The sequence below is a fragment of the Choloepus didactylus genome, chromosome 25, assembly GCF_015220235.1.
Source record: "Choloepus didactylus isolate mChoDid1 chromosome 25, mChoDid1.pri, whole genome shotgun sequence".
In the NCBI taxonomy this organism is placed as follows: Eukaryota; Metazoa; Chordata; class Mammalia; order Pilosa; family Megalonychidae; genus Choloepus; species Choloepus didactylus.
The window spans coordinates 8,367,694-8,383,471 of NC_051331.1; the positions used below are offsets into that span (position 1 = coordinate 8,367,694).

The 15,778-nt window shown below is 59.8% G+C and overlaps 1 protein-coding gene across 1 annotated transcript in view; it reads right to left on the bottom strand.

The window, feature by feature from the left end:
* Nucleotides 1–7,630: 7,630 nt before the first annotated feature.
* ADGRL1 (adhesion G protein-coupled receptor L1) overlaps nt 7,631–15,778 on the bottom strand; it is a 37,367-nt gene continuing 29,219 nt past the window's right edge. Inside the window, 19 exon segments of the mRNA XM_037817940.1 lie at nt 7,631–8,285; nt 8,287–8,507; nt 8,837–8,854; nt 8,963–9,091; nt 9,185–9,281; nt 9,376–9,504; nt 10,653–10,821; nt 11,219–11,310; nt 11,637–11,703; nt 11,816–12,036; nt 12,136–12,345; nt 12,584–12,754; nt 12,986–13,191; nt 13,580–13,702; nt 13,838–14,021; nt 14,135–14,173; nt 14,338–14,523; nt 14,701–14,804; nt 15,314–15,628. Of these exon segments, the coding sequence (XP_037673868.1) occupies nt 7,767–8,285; nt 8,287–8,507; nt 8,837–8,854; nt 8,963–9,091; nt 9,185–9,281; nt 9,376–9,504; nt 10,653–10,821; nt 11,219–11,310; nt 11,637–11,703; nt 11,816–12,036; nt 12,136–12,345; nt 12,584–12,754; nt 12,986–13,191; nt 13,580–13,702; nt 13,838–14,021; nt 14,135–14,173; nt 14,338–14,523; nt 14,701–14,804; nt 15,314–15,628 (3,200 nt within the window). The 3' untranslated portion in view covers nt 7,631–7,766.

Sequence of the window (15,778 nt, forward strand, 5' to 3'; positions counted from 1 at the left end):
GCCTCTAAGTACTTCAGCTGCAAAAATTAGAGTTCAGTACTTACATTCAGTGAAATCCACAAATCTTAAGAGTACATTCTCTGAGTGTTGTCAGGGATACACTCCTGTGTAACCCGAAACTGTCAGGAACATTACCATTATCCTGCAAATTTCCCTCTGACCCCTTCCCAGTGGATACCTGCCCCCAAGGCCCAAGAGACAACCACTTCTCTGATTTTTTTTCTTACTGTAGATTAGTTTTGCCTATTCTAGAGCTTCATATAAATGGAATCATTTAGTGTCTCTCTGGGATGCATTCATGTTGCATGTATCAGAAATTCATTCCTTTTTATTTGTACATAGTCACGTTTTCCTTCTGAATACAACTGCCCTTTAGTACACCACCACTTGTTGGTTTTTGAGTTTTGGTGTAGTAGCAGTGGAATATCCTCAGTTATCGGAAAAGGCTTTAATCTCTCCTCCCTCTTCAACTGTGCATCGTGTGAGGCTGGGTTTTTCTTATGTGCTCCAGCCACAGCAGCATGTTGCACCGGCTGGATGGCAGGAGCCTGTGTGGGAATGCAACTGTATTCCATCAAGCCAGGCAGTAAGGAGCTTTTAAAAATGTGAAGCAAACAGTATAACTCTGCAGTCAGTTTGTTCAAACACCACAATTACATGGAACTTTGAATAGGAAGTGAGACATGGTAGGTTTGTATAGATTGGAATGAAACAGTGACTCATCCGAAAGTTATTTGGGCAGATAATAAAAATATATTTGCAGGGCCGCCCTGAGGAGCTGGGGGAAAATGCAGAAGAGTTGGACTTCCTCACCTGGACTGATGCTAAGTTGTCACAGACATTGAGGACTGGCGGTTTGGTGTGCCGAGCCCTCTATCACGGGACTTGCCCTTATGAAGCTCGTTACTGCCAGGGAGAGGTTAGACTTGCATATAATTGTGCCTAAGAGTCTCCCCCTGAGTGCCTCTCTGTTGCTCAGATGTGGCCCTCTCTCTCTAAGCCAGCTCAGCTGATGAACTCACTGCCCTTTCCCCTACATGGGACCTGACTCCCAGGGGTGTAAATCTCCCTGGCAACGCAGGATATGACTCCTGGGGATGAATCTGGACCTGGCATCGTGGGATCGAGATTATCTTCTTGACCAAAAGGGAGATGCAAAATGAAACGAAATAAAGTTTCAGTGGCTTAGAGATTCCAAATGGAGTCGAGAGGTCACTCTGGTGGACATTCTTACACACTATATAGATAGCCCTTTTTAGGTTTTAATGTACTGGAATAGCTAAAAGTAAATACCTGAAACTATCATGCAACCCAGTAGCCTTGACTCTTGAAGACGATTGTACAACAATGTAGATTACAAGGGGTGGCAGTGTGATTGTGAAAACCTTGTGGATCGCACTCCCTTTATCCAGTGTATGGATGGATGAGTAGAAAAATGGGGACAAAAACTAAATGAAAAATAGGGTGGGATGGGGGGCATGATTTGGGTGTCCTTTTTTACTTTTATTTTTTATTCTTATTCTTTCTGATGTAAGGAAAATGTTCAAAAACAGATGGGGGTGATGAATACATGACTGTCTTATAGTACTGTGAACCATTGGTGGTACACCATGGATGATTGTATGGTTTGTGTATATATTTCAATAAAACTGAATTTAATTTAAAAAAATGTGAAGCAATGCCACTCTTCTTACTCCTTTATTTTTAATATTGTTAAGGAGGCTGGCAGAAGACAGTGGGACAGGATTGGCAAAAAATAGCAGCAGTTGCAAGGGTTTTGGTCAAGGAGAGTTCCAGTGAAATGAGAAATGGCACAAGTGGAGGGAGGAGAAGCCGCTGCCAAGTTTCAGTGACTGTGGGGTTTGAGGGTAAGAGCCGAGTGGAATGAGCGCATGAATGCTGTGGAAAGAACGCTGGCTCCAGCGTAGCTCCCCAGGCCGTCTCAGGAGGTCATGGCTCGCAGCAGGGGCAGTTTGCTCCAGAGCAGAGGCTTCCAGTGATTTAGTCCTTTGAGGATCTGGAGAGGGACGGAAACATCCTATCTCCTCTGTTCTCTGGAAGTAAGGCTTCCCTGTGGCTTGACCCCCCCCCCCCCCCAAACAGCTCTGTTTCTAGCCACCTGTGAACCCTCAGGGCATGACACAAGTACCTGACCTCTCCCTTGCTGGGTGCAAGTGTCAGCCCCCCTAACTTGTGCTTGGTGGGCTTGGATCGCATGGGGGGTGGACAACTGCAGGTTAGTGCAGACTGCCCTGGGGTAGCCTCCGCAATCAGAAGACCAAGTTGGAGTAGAGGATTGGCCCAGCATCTCATTCTCATTTGCTAAGTGACCATGGGGAGGTTACCCAACCTCTCTGTGTTTCAGCTTCTGTAGTGAGATTATAGCAAAGGATTAAATTGGGTGGCTTGGGAAAAGCACTTGGCAGGTGCCTGGCTCTTTGAACTGCCTAATGGCTGGTATTTCTTGAGTACGCTGTTTAATCACTCCAGCTTCAGTTTCCTCATCTGATAAATAGGGGTAATAAAGCATACCTTGTGAGAATTAGATGAGGTAAAAGGTAGGAAAGAGCTTTGGTGTGATAAACCTCAATGTAAATGGTGAGGGTCAGAGGGCTCTGGCCTGTGTTCCTAGTGGAGCAGGCAGTGTGCAGTCCTGGGAGGGTGAGGGGTACAAAGCCTGAAGAACCGGCTTCAAAATCCTCTCTAGTTAAAATCCCTCACCCTTAAACCCCCGCAGCTTGCCCACAGAGCATGTAGCATCTCTCTGTAAGTCCAGCAGAGTCAGTCTCTCCTCCAGCTTTGGGAGAGTTTGCCTTTTCTTGGTTTGGACATCAGCTGAAGTATTTAGCTTAGGTTCAGGGGCCGTGCTGAATTCAAGCCCTAGAGGCACGCAGTGCATGGGAACTGACCAGCGGAGGGATTTATAGCCCCCATCATGCTTTCATTTGTTTATTCTTAATTAATTTTATTTTAAAAATTTTGACAGTTTCACACACTCTTTATCTTCCAGTTCTGCCTGCTCTCCCAACATTCTTAACTGCCCCCTCTGGGTCTTATGCTCTATTGAGCTTTCGTTCCTTTAACAGATGGGCAGCAGTGAAGACATCAAAATCCTGCCCTCCCGGAACTTACAGTCTAGTCTAGTGTGTAAGTCTAGTTGGGGAGGCAGACGATAAAATCAAGTAGTTTGCTAGATGGGAGTGATGCTGGAGAGCCCCGGGAGTTCTCAGAGAGGTCGAGACCTCAACCAGGGGCTGGTACCCCTGAGGGTTCTTGACTCAGTCGCAGGAAAGAATCCAAGGTCTGCTCAGTGTGCACAGCCAAAAAGTTTTCTGTGCAGCCCTCAAGGAGACGCCCTCTGAGGTGGGACTTGGGCCCTTCCCCTTCTGGTTATGCTAATAAGGGATGGATGCGCTGCATTTTTCATTGGTTCTTTTCGGGGGGGCCGACCTGAGTGAGGGCTAGATGTGCTTGCACCAAAAGGAACTTCTTTTTATGGGTCTTAGGGTCACTTTCCTCCCCCTCCTTCCCTATCTAACTGCCTCAGGAGCATCGTGGAAGGCAAACCAAGGAAGGGGTTTGGAAGTTTTGAAGTGGCTGATTACAATTTTAAAGAGTGGCCCGGGAAGACCTGCAGAGAAGGTGCATTTTGTGTAAGCCCTGGGGAGCACAGTGAGCTCTGGATCTGGGATGTGTGTGCAGGCAGCAGGCGTGGCAGGTGCAAAGGCCCTGAGGTAGGCAGGAGGCTGCCTTCTTGCTCCAGGACAAGGAGGAACCCCCTGTGGCTGGAGCGGAGTGAAGGAGCGGGAGGGGCCTTGTAGGCCATTGTAATGACCTTGGCTTTTCCTCCAGGACAGGGGGGAGGCCTTGCAGCGCTTTGAGCAGACAAATGTCACTGGTTTCTGTGTTGAGAAAAGCCTGAAGAGGGATGAGGGAGCTGGTCAGGAGACCGTGGAGGTGAGCCTGGTGAGAGGCCTGACCCAGGTGTCGAGGATGGGCAAGAGCCACCTTTGCCTTTCCTGCTGGGTTAGGTGTGGGTGTGAAACAAGATGAGTTCCAGGGGAGCTCTTCTTAGCTTGAGTCACAGGATGTGTGGACAGGCTTGCCCTTGAAACGGGGGAAGACTAGGGGAAGGATTGAGGGGAGTCCGGAAGCTTGGGTTCGGACTATTAAGTTTGAGATCCCACGAGACACCAAGGGGCCATGTGGCATAGAACATGTGGATAGAAACAAACCTGAGGTTCAAGGTAAAGGTTCAGGCTGGAGATCTGCGTTTGGGAGAAGCAGGATTTAAAACCTGAGATTGGGTGGGACCTCCCAGGCTATGAGGGGAGGCAGAAAAAAGGTGCAGGGATTGAGCCCCCGAGTTCCAACAGTAAGAGGTCAGGAGGTGAGAAGGAAGCAGCCACTGCGGCTGAGGATTGGCTAGGGAGGCAGGAGGAAAATCAGGGGACTGGGTGTTCTGGATGCTGGCATTTTTAGGAAGGGGGCGGTGGTGAGAGGTGCTTGCTCCTTTTTAACAGGCATCCCTCTTCCCGAGCATTGGAGTCACATTCGCGACGTGAAATGCACGCAGTGCAGTTCCGTTGCGTTGTCGAGGGTCGAGAAAGGCAGTCGGGTCACACGTGCACAGCATAAAATCCCAGCTCCTGAGACGTGCGCATGCGGGCTTGCCCCGGGTGGCTTCCGGTTGTTAGTTTCAGCAAGCTCTGTACCCCCGGCAAGCCTATTTCTCTGCCTGTGAAACCTACACCCTAGAGTGCGGGGATCCAAGGAAAAGCTGCTCCGGGCCAGGCCCTGGGGTCCACGCGGCGCCCCCTGCAGCTCCACGCCCCACTCTCGCCCCCAAATGAATCATGCTGCCCTTGTCATTCCAAGAAATCTTAATTTCTTTATTGTTTGATTTTTGACTCAACAATTTTTTTAAAACTTTTTGTTTTTTTTTCTGAAACGTTCTTGTTGTGATGAGCCTTTTGTTTGTTCTCGTTAAATGCACTCGACCCAAAATTGGTTTGGCATATCGAAAAGGAGACCAAGGAGGAAGGGGCTTGGGGGAGTGGGAGAGGGGGAAGGAGGCCCGAATGGACGGAGAGAAATTGAGGATGAGAAAAGAAAGAGGAACATGGAGACGCAAGACACAGGGAAAGAAAGATGGAGTCACGGAGAGAAAGGAGAGGCAAGAGATGCCAAAAAGAAAGAAGAGGGGGGAGGGAACCAGAGGAAAATAAGATTCAAGAGTAAATGAATTCAGGAGCCCAAGGAAGGGAGAGGGCAAGGAAGCCACGACCCTTCTCTACACCATCCCAGCTGGGGTGGGGGTGTCAAGGCACCAGGTCTGGTTGGGCTGGGGGGGCAGCTGGGCTCTCGGGGGCTCGGCGCGGGCCTCAGTGGTGACCAGCTCCGCCAGGGGGCCCTGCCACGCAACCCAGAGGCCAGGAGCCCACCAGAAGTTTCGAGCCAGGGGAACCCAGGGACTCACTCCACCCACTCCTTTGATTGTCCAAGTCTTGGGAGATAAAAGGAGCGCTGAGCAGCGGGGAGAGGAGCCCAGCTCCTGCCGTAACTTAGTCCCCCTGGGCTCTCCCCGCGCGCCCCGATCTGCCTGGTGGGATTGGAGTCTGATGCCTGTGGGGCTGGGCTGGCTCCTCGACCGCCCTCACCTCCGCCGGCAGCCCCTCAGTGGCGTCCTAGGCTCCCCACGGAGCTGCCACCTGTCCTCATGGTCTCCTCCCTGCCTGTCCAGACCTCATGACCCCCCACACCCATGGTCTTCTGGTGAAAAGATGGGTTCTCCTCCTGCTCGGAAAAACCAGGGATGGTACCCAATTCTCCCTTCCCCTCACAGCTGTTGTTACCCTGCATAGGACAAACTGCCATCTTTGGTCTGACCCCTTCTCCCCCAACTGTTGGAGACAAGCCAGCCCCACTCCCCAGGAGGAGGGAGGGGCTTTCTAGCAGCAAAAAGGGTCCCTCCAGCCACCTACCTGTCCCCTTCCTACTTCCTCCCTAGAGCCCCTCTCCCTTAACCCAAAGAAGTTCATGGCAGCAGCAGGCTGAGACCCAAGGATGTTTGAAAACTCATGGCACTTGTGAGAAAGGAGGGAGGGGGCGAGAGACAGGGCGAGGCTGGAGCAGAATGGAGGGGCTGCCCCGGAAAATGGCAATGAAGTACTCGTGTGGCCTTGGGGCTGAGCTGCCCCAGGAGCGCGTTGTGGGTGGGGGTGCAGCTGGGAAGGCCGGGGTAACAGAGAAGGGGGCCCGGAGCTGAGCATGGAGGGAGTCGCGGGGCCATCTCGGGCCTGGCCGCTTCCCCTGTAGGAGGGTGAGGGGCAGGGAAGGTGACCTCTCGCCTGCCCCCCACCCCCCCCAGAGCGACCAGCCTCACCATCCTCATCGCGCCCTCCTCAGCCGTACCTGCCATCATCAGGCCCATGACCCCGGCACCTTCCAGACAGGACGTCAAGCCCCTTTGTCCCCGGCCCAGGGACCCAGGAGCAAGATACAAAAAGCAGGAACTCAAAGGGACTGTGCAGCCGTCTTGGCAAAAGCATCTTTGGGTGTGAGGGTGTCTCCCGGGCCGTGGGGGGAAGGGGGAGGACAGGCCTCTGGCCCAGGGGCAGGCAGTGAGGTACACGCCCCAGGGGGGCGGAGATGCCGGGAACAGGAACGGGGTCCGGGGCAGAGACGGGTTCTTTGTTTCACTGTCGCTTCTGGATTGTGTTCTGTCTCTGGAGTGTAAAAAGCTGCTCTGGCGGCCCCGCCCCGGCCAGGGTGCACGGACGCGGCGAGGTCCTGGCTGCTGGGCGCCGCTCCGCTCCCAGGAGGCCAGAGCTGCTTGGGCTGCGGGCTCCCGGTGGCTTCAAGTGATGAGATTTTTTTTTTTTTTTTCTTTTCCATTTCGTTGAAATATTTACAGCGATGGGGGGAGGAGGAGGAAAGAGGAAGGGGTAAGAGGGCCCCCTAGGGAAAGATCCAAGCCCAGGACCCACTCCCCAGGGAGATCCAGACCCAAAATCTGCTCCCCAGATAGCTGAGCCCACAGGCCTGGGAGCTGCCCAAATGGGGCTGCCCCGTGGCTGAGGGCCTGCGGGGAGTTGTGCTTCATCAGGAGTCACCCCGAGGGAGGGGGTCGCTGGGTGCGGTGGGGGGAGCCGAGGGGAGCAGGCTTGCTGGGGGAGGGGGAGCAAGGAGCGGGGGAGGAGCTTCAGACAGTCCAACCTTTGCAACCACTGGCCACGGCCCCAGGCCCCAGGCCCCAGGCTGTACGGCTTTCTGGCCGCCAGAGGCCCCAGGCTTCGGGAAACGGGCTGTCGTGCAGGAGGACCTGTCCGTCCGTCCTTCTGCCCCCACCGCCTCCTCCTAGTGGAAGCTGCAGCAGTTCTGGCTGCGGCGAAGAGCAGCTGACCTTCCCTCTGGCGGGGCCTTTGGCAACCTCAAGTGCAGCTGCCCCTCGGAGCCCAGAGACCCTGGCCCTTGCTTGGGAGGGGGGCAGGAAGGGGAAGCAGGAGGGAGTCATCGGGAGGTGAGAGGGCTCCTTCCAAGTTCTCCCTCCTTGCTCCCTGCCACCCCCCTCAATAGAGCTGGTGCCTGTGGCTGGTGGGAAACCCTGTCTGTGGACCCTGCACCTCAGGCCCCCACATCCGAGGCCCCTGGTGGGGGCACGGGGGGGCACAGCGAGGGGCTCTGGGGAGAGCGGCCCACCAGCCACTGCCCCCATCGGGCTCCCTCCTGGGCACCAGGCCCCCAGCCCTGGTCCGTGAAGTCCCTCAGAGGCTGGTGACCAGCTGCATCTGCCCGTCCCCATCGGGCCCTGGCCCCTCCAGGCCCGGGGCTGCCAGGTAGCCCTCGTGGCTGGGCCGCCGCACCTGGTAGTAGCCCTGCAGGGGGTTCCGGGCCACCAGGGCCGGTGGGCGAGAGGTGTAGTAGATTTCCGGGGGTCCAGGGGGCGCAGGCGGGGGCGGGGGCAGGGCCTCGCTGGGCCCCTCTGGGCTGCTGTCCGGGTAGGAGGGTGAGTCCCGCAGGTTGGCGCCGCTGGCATAGAGCGAGTCCCGGCCGGGAGGGGAGGAGAGGGGTCGGCTGGTGGCCCCGTCCTCCGCCGTGCAGCTCTCTGACTCGTCCAGGTCGCTCTGGTACAGCACCGACTGGGCCCGAGGCAGCAGCAGCGGCTCCTCCAGGGCCTTGTAGAGAAGTTCGATCTCTGCCCGGTCGGCACCCCCGGGCCCGCCGGCCTCCTCCTCGTTGCCACCCCCCGACACAGGCGGCCCTGGGGGCTCGGGCGGCGGGGGGGCCCTTGGCCACACTGCCCCCGCGCAGGTTGTTGTGCACCAACTCCGAGATGATCATCTTCTCAAAGGCGGCCGCGTCCGCCAGGTTCCGGCCTCGGGGTGGCTCGGGGCCCCCATCTCCCGGGGGGAACTCCCCGCTTCGCAAGGAGTAGCTGTTGTTGAAGTTGCCGTTAAGGGGCAGCGTGTCCATGCCGCAGGCGTCCCGGCTGCCCAGGGCGTGCTCTGCAGGGCGGGAGGGTGCAGTCAGGGGTGGCACCCCCTTCCGGCCTCCTCTGCTCCTGGGGACCCTGGCGTCACCACCCCCTTTTCCCCATGGGCAGCAGGGCATCCAGTCCAGCAGCAGCTGGTGGAGGAGGTGGCAAGGGGACCAGTTCCCTGCCAGGGTGACTGGGTCCAGGGAGAGGGTGTTTTCTGCACCCTGCCCTTCGCCACCTTTGCTGCCCCAACTCAAGGCCCTAAGTCCACCTGATCCTCCCTCCAGCTGTCAGTCCAGAGCCCAGGGGCCTCCTTGGGTGCCCAGCCCCAGAAATGTTGTCCGGAGTCACACTTACTGGGTTCCCGGTAGCTTCCTGTGGGCGCCGGCCAGGAGAGAAAAGAGAGAAGGGGAGCGGGAGCTGAGAATGCCCCCCTGGGAGCTGGGCCCGGCACTCCCAGACCAGCCCCCAGAGTCCCTTTACCTGGGGAGTTGAAGACGGGGGGCGAGGAGGGGTTGAAGCCCACTGACTCGGCGATGAGGGTGTTGTAGGGGCTGGTGCCGCCCCGGGGCTGCAGGACAGGGTTGGTCAGCAGGTGGTTCCCCATGGTGCCTGCCGAGAGGTCAGGGGTCATAGCGCAGCCCTAGACACGCGGGGACCTGGAGGGCCAGGGCCGGGCCGGGGGTCCCAGGAGCTCCCGCTCACCTCGGTTCAGGGTCGGGGTGCTGTTGATGTCACCCGCCATGAAGGAGGACTCCGTCTGCTTACGCACCGTGTCGTTCCACATCCTCCGGATCCGGCTCTGGGGACACAGCCCAACGTGAGGGGGTCCTCAGGCCGCCTGCTCCCCCCCCCACCTTGGGCTAGGGGCCCTGGTGCCCATGCCCGGCCTGTACCTGAGTCCCAGTGTAGTAGCGGGGGTTGGTCCGCATGGCTGAGGTCTTGAGCGAGCCGTGCGTGCCCCCTGGCGGGGAGCGGATGCAGCAGTAGGAGTGGCGCAGGCACTTGCTGTACTCCTTGTGCACCTGGGGACGGGATGGGCTCAGCCGCGGAGCCCAGCCTGGGGGGCTGCTTCAGAGGGCCTGAGACCCCAAGACCAGCTCCCCACGGCCAGAGGCCTTGCCACAGCCGGGCCCCTTGGTCCCATGCCCGGCAGCCCATGACTGGGGCCTGCTCTCATCCCCTGGGGCCCACCATCCCTTCTCGCCAATGGTTTCCTGTGCCTTCAGTCATTTGTTCACGCAGCAGGTCTGGCATGAGCTCCCCCCACAAGGCGCCCAGCAGGGTTTACTTTACAGACTCTTATGTTTTAGTGGACAGAGACAACACACGCATAAAAATATAAACGTGCTGTGCAGCAAGTCAGATGGTGTGAAGTGCCGTGGAGAAAACCTTGGCAGGGAGTGGGTACAGAGGGCTGGCCTGGGGGTGGGGGGTGGGGTTTCACACGGACTGGGGGCCTCACTGAGACATCTCGGTGGGGACCGGGAGGAAATGGACACTTAAGGAGGGGTGTTTAGGTGGGGGGGGGGGGCAGGTGTGAAGCCCAGAGGAGGGGACGCTTGGCATGTCTGAGGGGAACAGGGTGAGTGGGCTAGGACGGGGACCAGGGGATTGGATGGGGCCAGGGAGAGGCGTCTGGGGCCGTGCTGGGCTGTGGGGATGTCAGCGTCCCCGTCAACGGAGGAGGGGCTGTGAGGGCATCAGTGTCCGTGGAGGGGGCTTTAAGGAGTTGGTGTCCCTGTGAATGGGGGGGGGGGGGCTATGAGGACACTGGTGTCCCTGTGAATGGGGAGGGGGCTTAGAGGGCATCATGTGGGGCAGGGCAGGTTTCTGAGTGGCCCACCTCCTATGCCCTGCCCTGTCTGACCCCATCTTTCTCCATACCTGAAAATCTTTCTAAAACCCTGACCTTGGCTCGTCCCGCCCCAGGACAGAGTCCAGAACCCCCTCCCTCAGCCTCCTTCCTACTGGTCTAAAGGACCCCCATGTCCCTTCTCCAGGTAGCTCTGCTGCTGCTATTTCCCTCCTATGTTTTTCTAAGATCTAGATCTTGACAAACTGTATTTAAATAAAGGGACAGTCCCAGCACCACAGCACTCAAGTTCCCTCCATAACTGTTGGGACAGGCTGCTGAGTCGTGTCCTGTGCCCAGACCCCGGCCCGGCCTCACCTTCTTCTGTAAGGCGCAGTGAAAGACGAAGATGAAGACCCCCTGGAAGGCGTTGAAGGTGGTGAAGAGGTACGCCATGACCACAGACTCCTTGTTGATGAAGAGGAGGCCGAAGGCCCAAGTGAGGCCCAGCAGGAAGAGCAGCGCGATGGCCCCCAGGGCCCAGGACCTGGGGGCCGGAGGGGCCGGGTGTGAGCTGTCGCTGCCCCTGACGAGGACTAACCTTTGAGACTCGGCCACGCCCTGTGCAATTGTGTCTAAAACCACAGGCTGAGCCAGGGCTGATTATGGTTTTATTTGTTGTTTGTTGCTAATATCCGTTAAACAGACACCTAACAATTACAGGAAGACGCTGTCTTTGTACTCCTACAATCAGATCCTGTCACCCCAGGGGTTCAAGTACCACCATTTTAGGGAATCCTGGGAGGGGTCAAGCCCAGCGTGGGGGGCCTGGTCTGAGAGGGGGGCGGGGTGCTCTGTGAGCGGGGTGCTCTGTGTGTGTGGGGTGCTCTCTCTGGGGGCTTGCCCCAGGAGGGGGCGGGGGTGCTGCCCGGGGTGGCACTCACTTGATATTGTCGAGGCGGCTGGAGTCGGGTTTGAGCACAGAGGAGCTGCGGATCATCTTGTGCAGGGTCACCATGAGAAACACCAGGTTGACCTGGGGCAGGGGGAGGGTGGGTGCTGGGTCTCCCTGGCTGCAGCCCCCCTTAAAGAACCCCGTCCTGCCCCCCAAGGCATCCACCACATCTAGGTGAACTGACGGGGATGACCCTGCATTCAGTACCGGCCTTGCCCTTAGCTCAGTTCCCGCACGCGGCCCGAGTGAACGTGCCCAGCATGCCCACTGCCCCTCAGGAGGCTCCCCAGATCCCACATGGCTTGGAAACCAGCCCCTCTCAGGGCCCAGGGTGATGGGAGGCCAGGATGGGGGGCCAAGGCTGGCCTGAGTGAAGAGGGGGTGGCGGCTGCGGCCCTCCAGCTTACCACAATGACAAAAGAGACAGGGCCGATGAAGCTCCAGATGAAGTAGTTGTCCACTCGGAGCCAACAACTGTGAAGGGAAGGGGGCAGGGGGGTAGACAGGTGCGGCACCCCTCCCCTGCACCCCGGGAGGCCCGCGGCGGAGAGGCGCGGGGGACGCGGCGGGGTGGGGGCACACTCACGCCTTCTCGGTGCCGTAGCTGCGGTAGTCGATGGCGGCCGCGATGCCCACCACCAGCGCCGGGAAGCAGTAGCCGCCCAGGTAGTAGTACTTGGTGCGGGAGTACTCGCTTTCGAACACCTCCACCAGCAGCAGGTAGAGGTGCACACCCTCCAGGCACAGCCAGGAGAAGGCGGCCAGGAAGAAGTAATGCAGCAGGCCGGCGAAAATGGGACAGGCAATCTGGGGGGGGTGGCGGGGCGCACAGGTTAGGGGGGGCCACCTGCCGCCCTCTCCTGCTGCCGCCGTCCCGGCCCGCCTGCCCCCTGCCCCCCGGCCCACCTCGTACTGCGTCTTGTCAATCCCGACCAGGAAGAGCAGCTCGGCCAGGAAGAGGTTGATGCAGAGGTTCTTGTGGATGGTGTTCCGGTCGGTCTGCAGCCCCCGCAGGAAGCAGAAGGTGGAGATGCAGATGGCCAGGCAGACCAGGGAGATGACGATGCCCACCCAGGTGATGACTGACAGCAGGAGCTCGTTGATGCGGCCTTGGTACTGCAGGAAGAGGGGCTCCCTCAGCACTTTGGGGCCACCCGGGGACCCCTGGCCAGCATGCTCATGAGGGGATGGCACAGGGGTCACCCCGGGTCTTCTAAAAGCCTCGGGAGGACGTGGGACTGCGAGCCCCTCGCCCCAGGAAGCTTTTGGCCACCTGCCCCAGGTGCAGCGGGGGCCCTTGCACCCCCAGAGCTGGTGTCCCCCCAGTGCCAGCCCCCCTCCCCCGGGAGCTTACGATCTCGCGGTGGGCCATGAGCACGGCAAAGTTGGTGAGGTGGCTGCAGGCGCACGTGGTGTGGGTCTTGTTGGACTCCACCAGGCGGCAGCCCTGGGTTGACCAGTAGCCTAGCATGGAGCGCTCTGAGTAGTTCCAGAAGGAGCAGTTGGCATTGAAGTGGTTCTTGGCCTGTGGCGCAGTGGGGGCCAGGCGGGGGCGGGTCAAAACGGGGACCTGGTGCTGTCCCCCTACCTGGTAAAGGGGTAGCGACAAGCCCTCGGGGCCCCCATGTCAGTCTGTGGCATGGGGACAAACAACCCAGGTTGCCGAGGCAGGCAGGGACCCTCTCTGAGCTCCGTGACATCTAGGAGCGCGTGGAGGCTGCAAGGCCCCGGAGGAGCAGGGGCTGCCCCGACTCACCTCCAGGTGGGCCACAGTGAAGAGGACGGGGTCCATGAGGAAGACGCGACTGGACTCCTTATTGATGGAGGCCGCGATGACCTGCGAGTTGACCACCAGGGAGGCACCGCCGGCACCCGCCTCACCCGCCAGCTTCACCGTGGCATTCTCCGTGGACAGAAAGAGGCCCAGGTTGTTGTAGAGGATGAAGACGACTTTGACCACCCCTGGGGAGGTCAGGCACTGGGCGTCAGGCCATTGGCCCCCCACACGCACCCATCTGTGCACACCCTGGGCTTCCCGAGCCTGCAGCAGCTCCGCCCTCTGCCCAGGGAGGGCCTTAGCTCCACGGTGGGCAGCCCCAACCCGCAGGCCATTGGGCCAGGACATGTGCTGTGTGACCCCGAGCGAATCCCTACCCTCTCTGGGCCCTATCCTCCCTGAGCTGCGAGGAGCCACTGTGCCGCTGCCCAGGAGTGAGCTTTTACTCTCCAGCTTGACTGGCGGACACCTGTGTGTTCTCTTGGGTCCCCAGCTTGGCTCAGATTCTTAATTAAAGCACTGCCGTCTGCCCCCACAGGGCGGAGGGCCCACCCCGGGCCACGGAGCACTGACCATTGCGGCTGTTCTGCTTGATGGTGTTGGCGGAGAGCTGGATGGAGTTCTCGCTGGGGTACTCCTGGGGGAACACCAGCTCCTGCACCTGGCCCTCCGTGCTCAGGACTGTCACCTCCAGCACTGCAGGGACAGGGCGCACGTGGTTGGGGCCTCTCCCGCCCCTCAGGCTCCAGGCGGGCCCCCACAGTTGGGGTGTGAGGGCCACTGGTCCCACCGGGCCAGACCGGGGATGTGCCATGCCGCTGCAGCACTCACCCACATTCTGCTTGGCGGCCAGGAAGCGGGCAGGCTCCCGGACGTTGTCGGCCAGCAGGAAGGCCCCCTCCTCCAGCACGTCCAGCAGCATGGTGGCTGTGTGCACCTGCTCCGTGGCATTCATGTCCTTCCAAGACTCCAGGGCCTCCGGCCGCAGCAGGTTGTCCACTGTCTCCACCACGGCCTGCATGGGGGCAGAGACCCGTGCAGTGGGACCCCCACCCAGCAGCCCCCGCCCCCACTGCTCACAGTAGGCCAAGCCCAGGGCCCTGGCAGCGGGACCCTTCCAGGCCTCACCTTGATGTAATCCTTGCAGGTTCTCTCTCTCTTGTGCATCTGGGGAGAGAGGTGGGGGTGGCCTCAGGCCCAGGGTCCAGGCTGTGTTCCCAGACCCCCTCGCCTCTGGGGCCCCCTGACATCTCGCTTCTCCACATCACTGCCTGTGGCCAGGGTCCCTCCTCGAGGGCCTCCACACCCGGGAGCACGGGCGCCGCCCCCACCTTGTTGTAGTTCTTGCCCGCCGACTCGCGCTCGATGGGCCGCAGGGCCTGCAGCTGGGCGTCCAGGATGTCCAGCAGCTGCTCCATCAGCTTCACGGAGGAGGAGACGTCGCCTGCGTATATGGAGCCCCGGGTGTGGCGGGCGAGCTCGCTGGCGATGTTGGCGGCGTTCTCCCCACTCTTGATCTGCATGGGGGGTGGGGTTCCAGCTCCGTCGGGGCTTGCCCCGCTCTCCCTGCCCGTCCCCGACCCTCTCATCCCTCCCACCGGCACCCCGGGCAGAGACACAACAGCCTGCTGCCCACACCCCCACCGGGGCACGAGCAAGTGGGTGTGTCTGGGTGGGCGGGCGGCTACTGATACCTTCTGGGCCACCTGGTTGACCCAGGGGGACGTGCAGTTGCTGAGGTCGGGGCCCCGGGGGTTCCAGAGCCCCAGGGCCGGCAGACACTGGAAGGAGGCGATTCCTGCAGGGACAGAGGATGGGCCAGAGAAGGGGGAAAGGAGAAGACGAGGGAGGGTGAGGGAGGAGACGCAGCAGCCTGACCGCTGAGGGTGGTGTCGCTTTGACGTGACCTGAGCCACACTTTGCTTCCCCTAAACGTTCCCATCGGCTCCCCCACCGGCTCTGCCTTCCAGAATCCTCCTCTTCCAGCAGAGCTCCTCTTGGATGCTCCCTTCCTCGGGGAGCCTCCTCTGGCCCAGCCCTCCCCTCTGACCCTGGGGCCTGAGCCCCGAGCCCCCCACCCACACCAGGCCACGCTCTACTGCACTGGGTGCTCCGTCTCAGCCTGAGGCCAGGGGCCAAGCCCCTCACCCAGGCCCTACCCAGGGTCTGCCTGGTGCTTTGCAGGTAGCAGATGCTTGGTGAGGGGCATGGGGGGAGCCTACTAAGCTGGGCCTGAGGGCTACAGCTGCAGAAGAGCTGGGGGTGATCCCTTCCAGTGGGACATGGCGGGTGGCAGCCTGTACTCACCTCGCGTCCCCTTGGGGCAGGGCCTCTCCACCAGCATCCCCTGCTGGGTGGCCGGCCACTGGACCCGCCGCACCTCTCGGGGCTCACAGAAGAGCTCGGGGGACACGTGCAGATTGGGGGCCGGGGGCCGTCGGGTGCTGGGGGCTGGAGCTGTGGCCGGAGGCAGGTCGAGTCCCAGCTGGTTGATGGCACCCACAGGGTGTGTGGTGAGGGGGGCCCGGCGGAGTGGGGTGGTGGCTGCAGGTGAGGCCGTGCTGGTGAGCGGCGTGGGCCGGGCTGTGGTGGTCGTGCTGAGAGGTGGGGAGGTGGCCGGGCCTGGAAGGGGTGGGGTGTGGGGAACAGGGTTAGCTCCCATCCTTCTAGCACCTTCCCCACTGCAGCAGTGGGAGGATGTTCCTGACAAGGGCAGGGCCTCTCCATCTCAGGGAACACGTAAAGGAGAAAAAAAGGCCACAGAAGTTGACT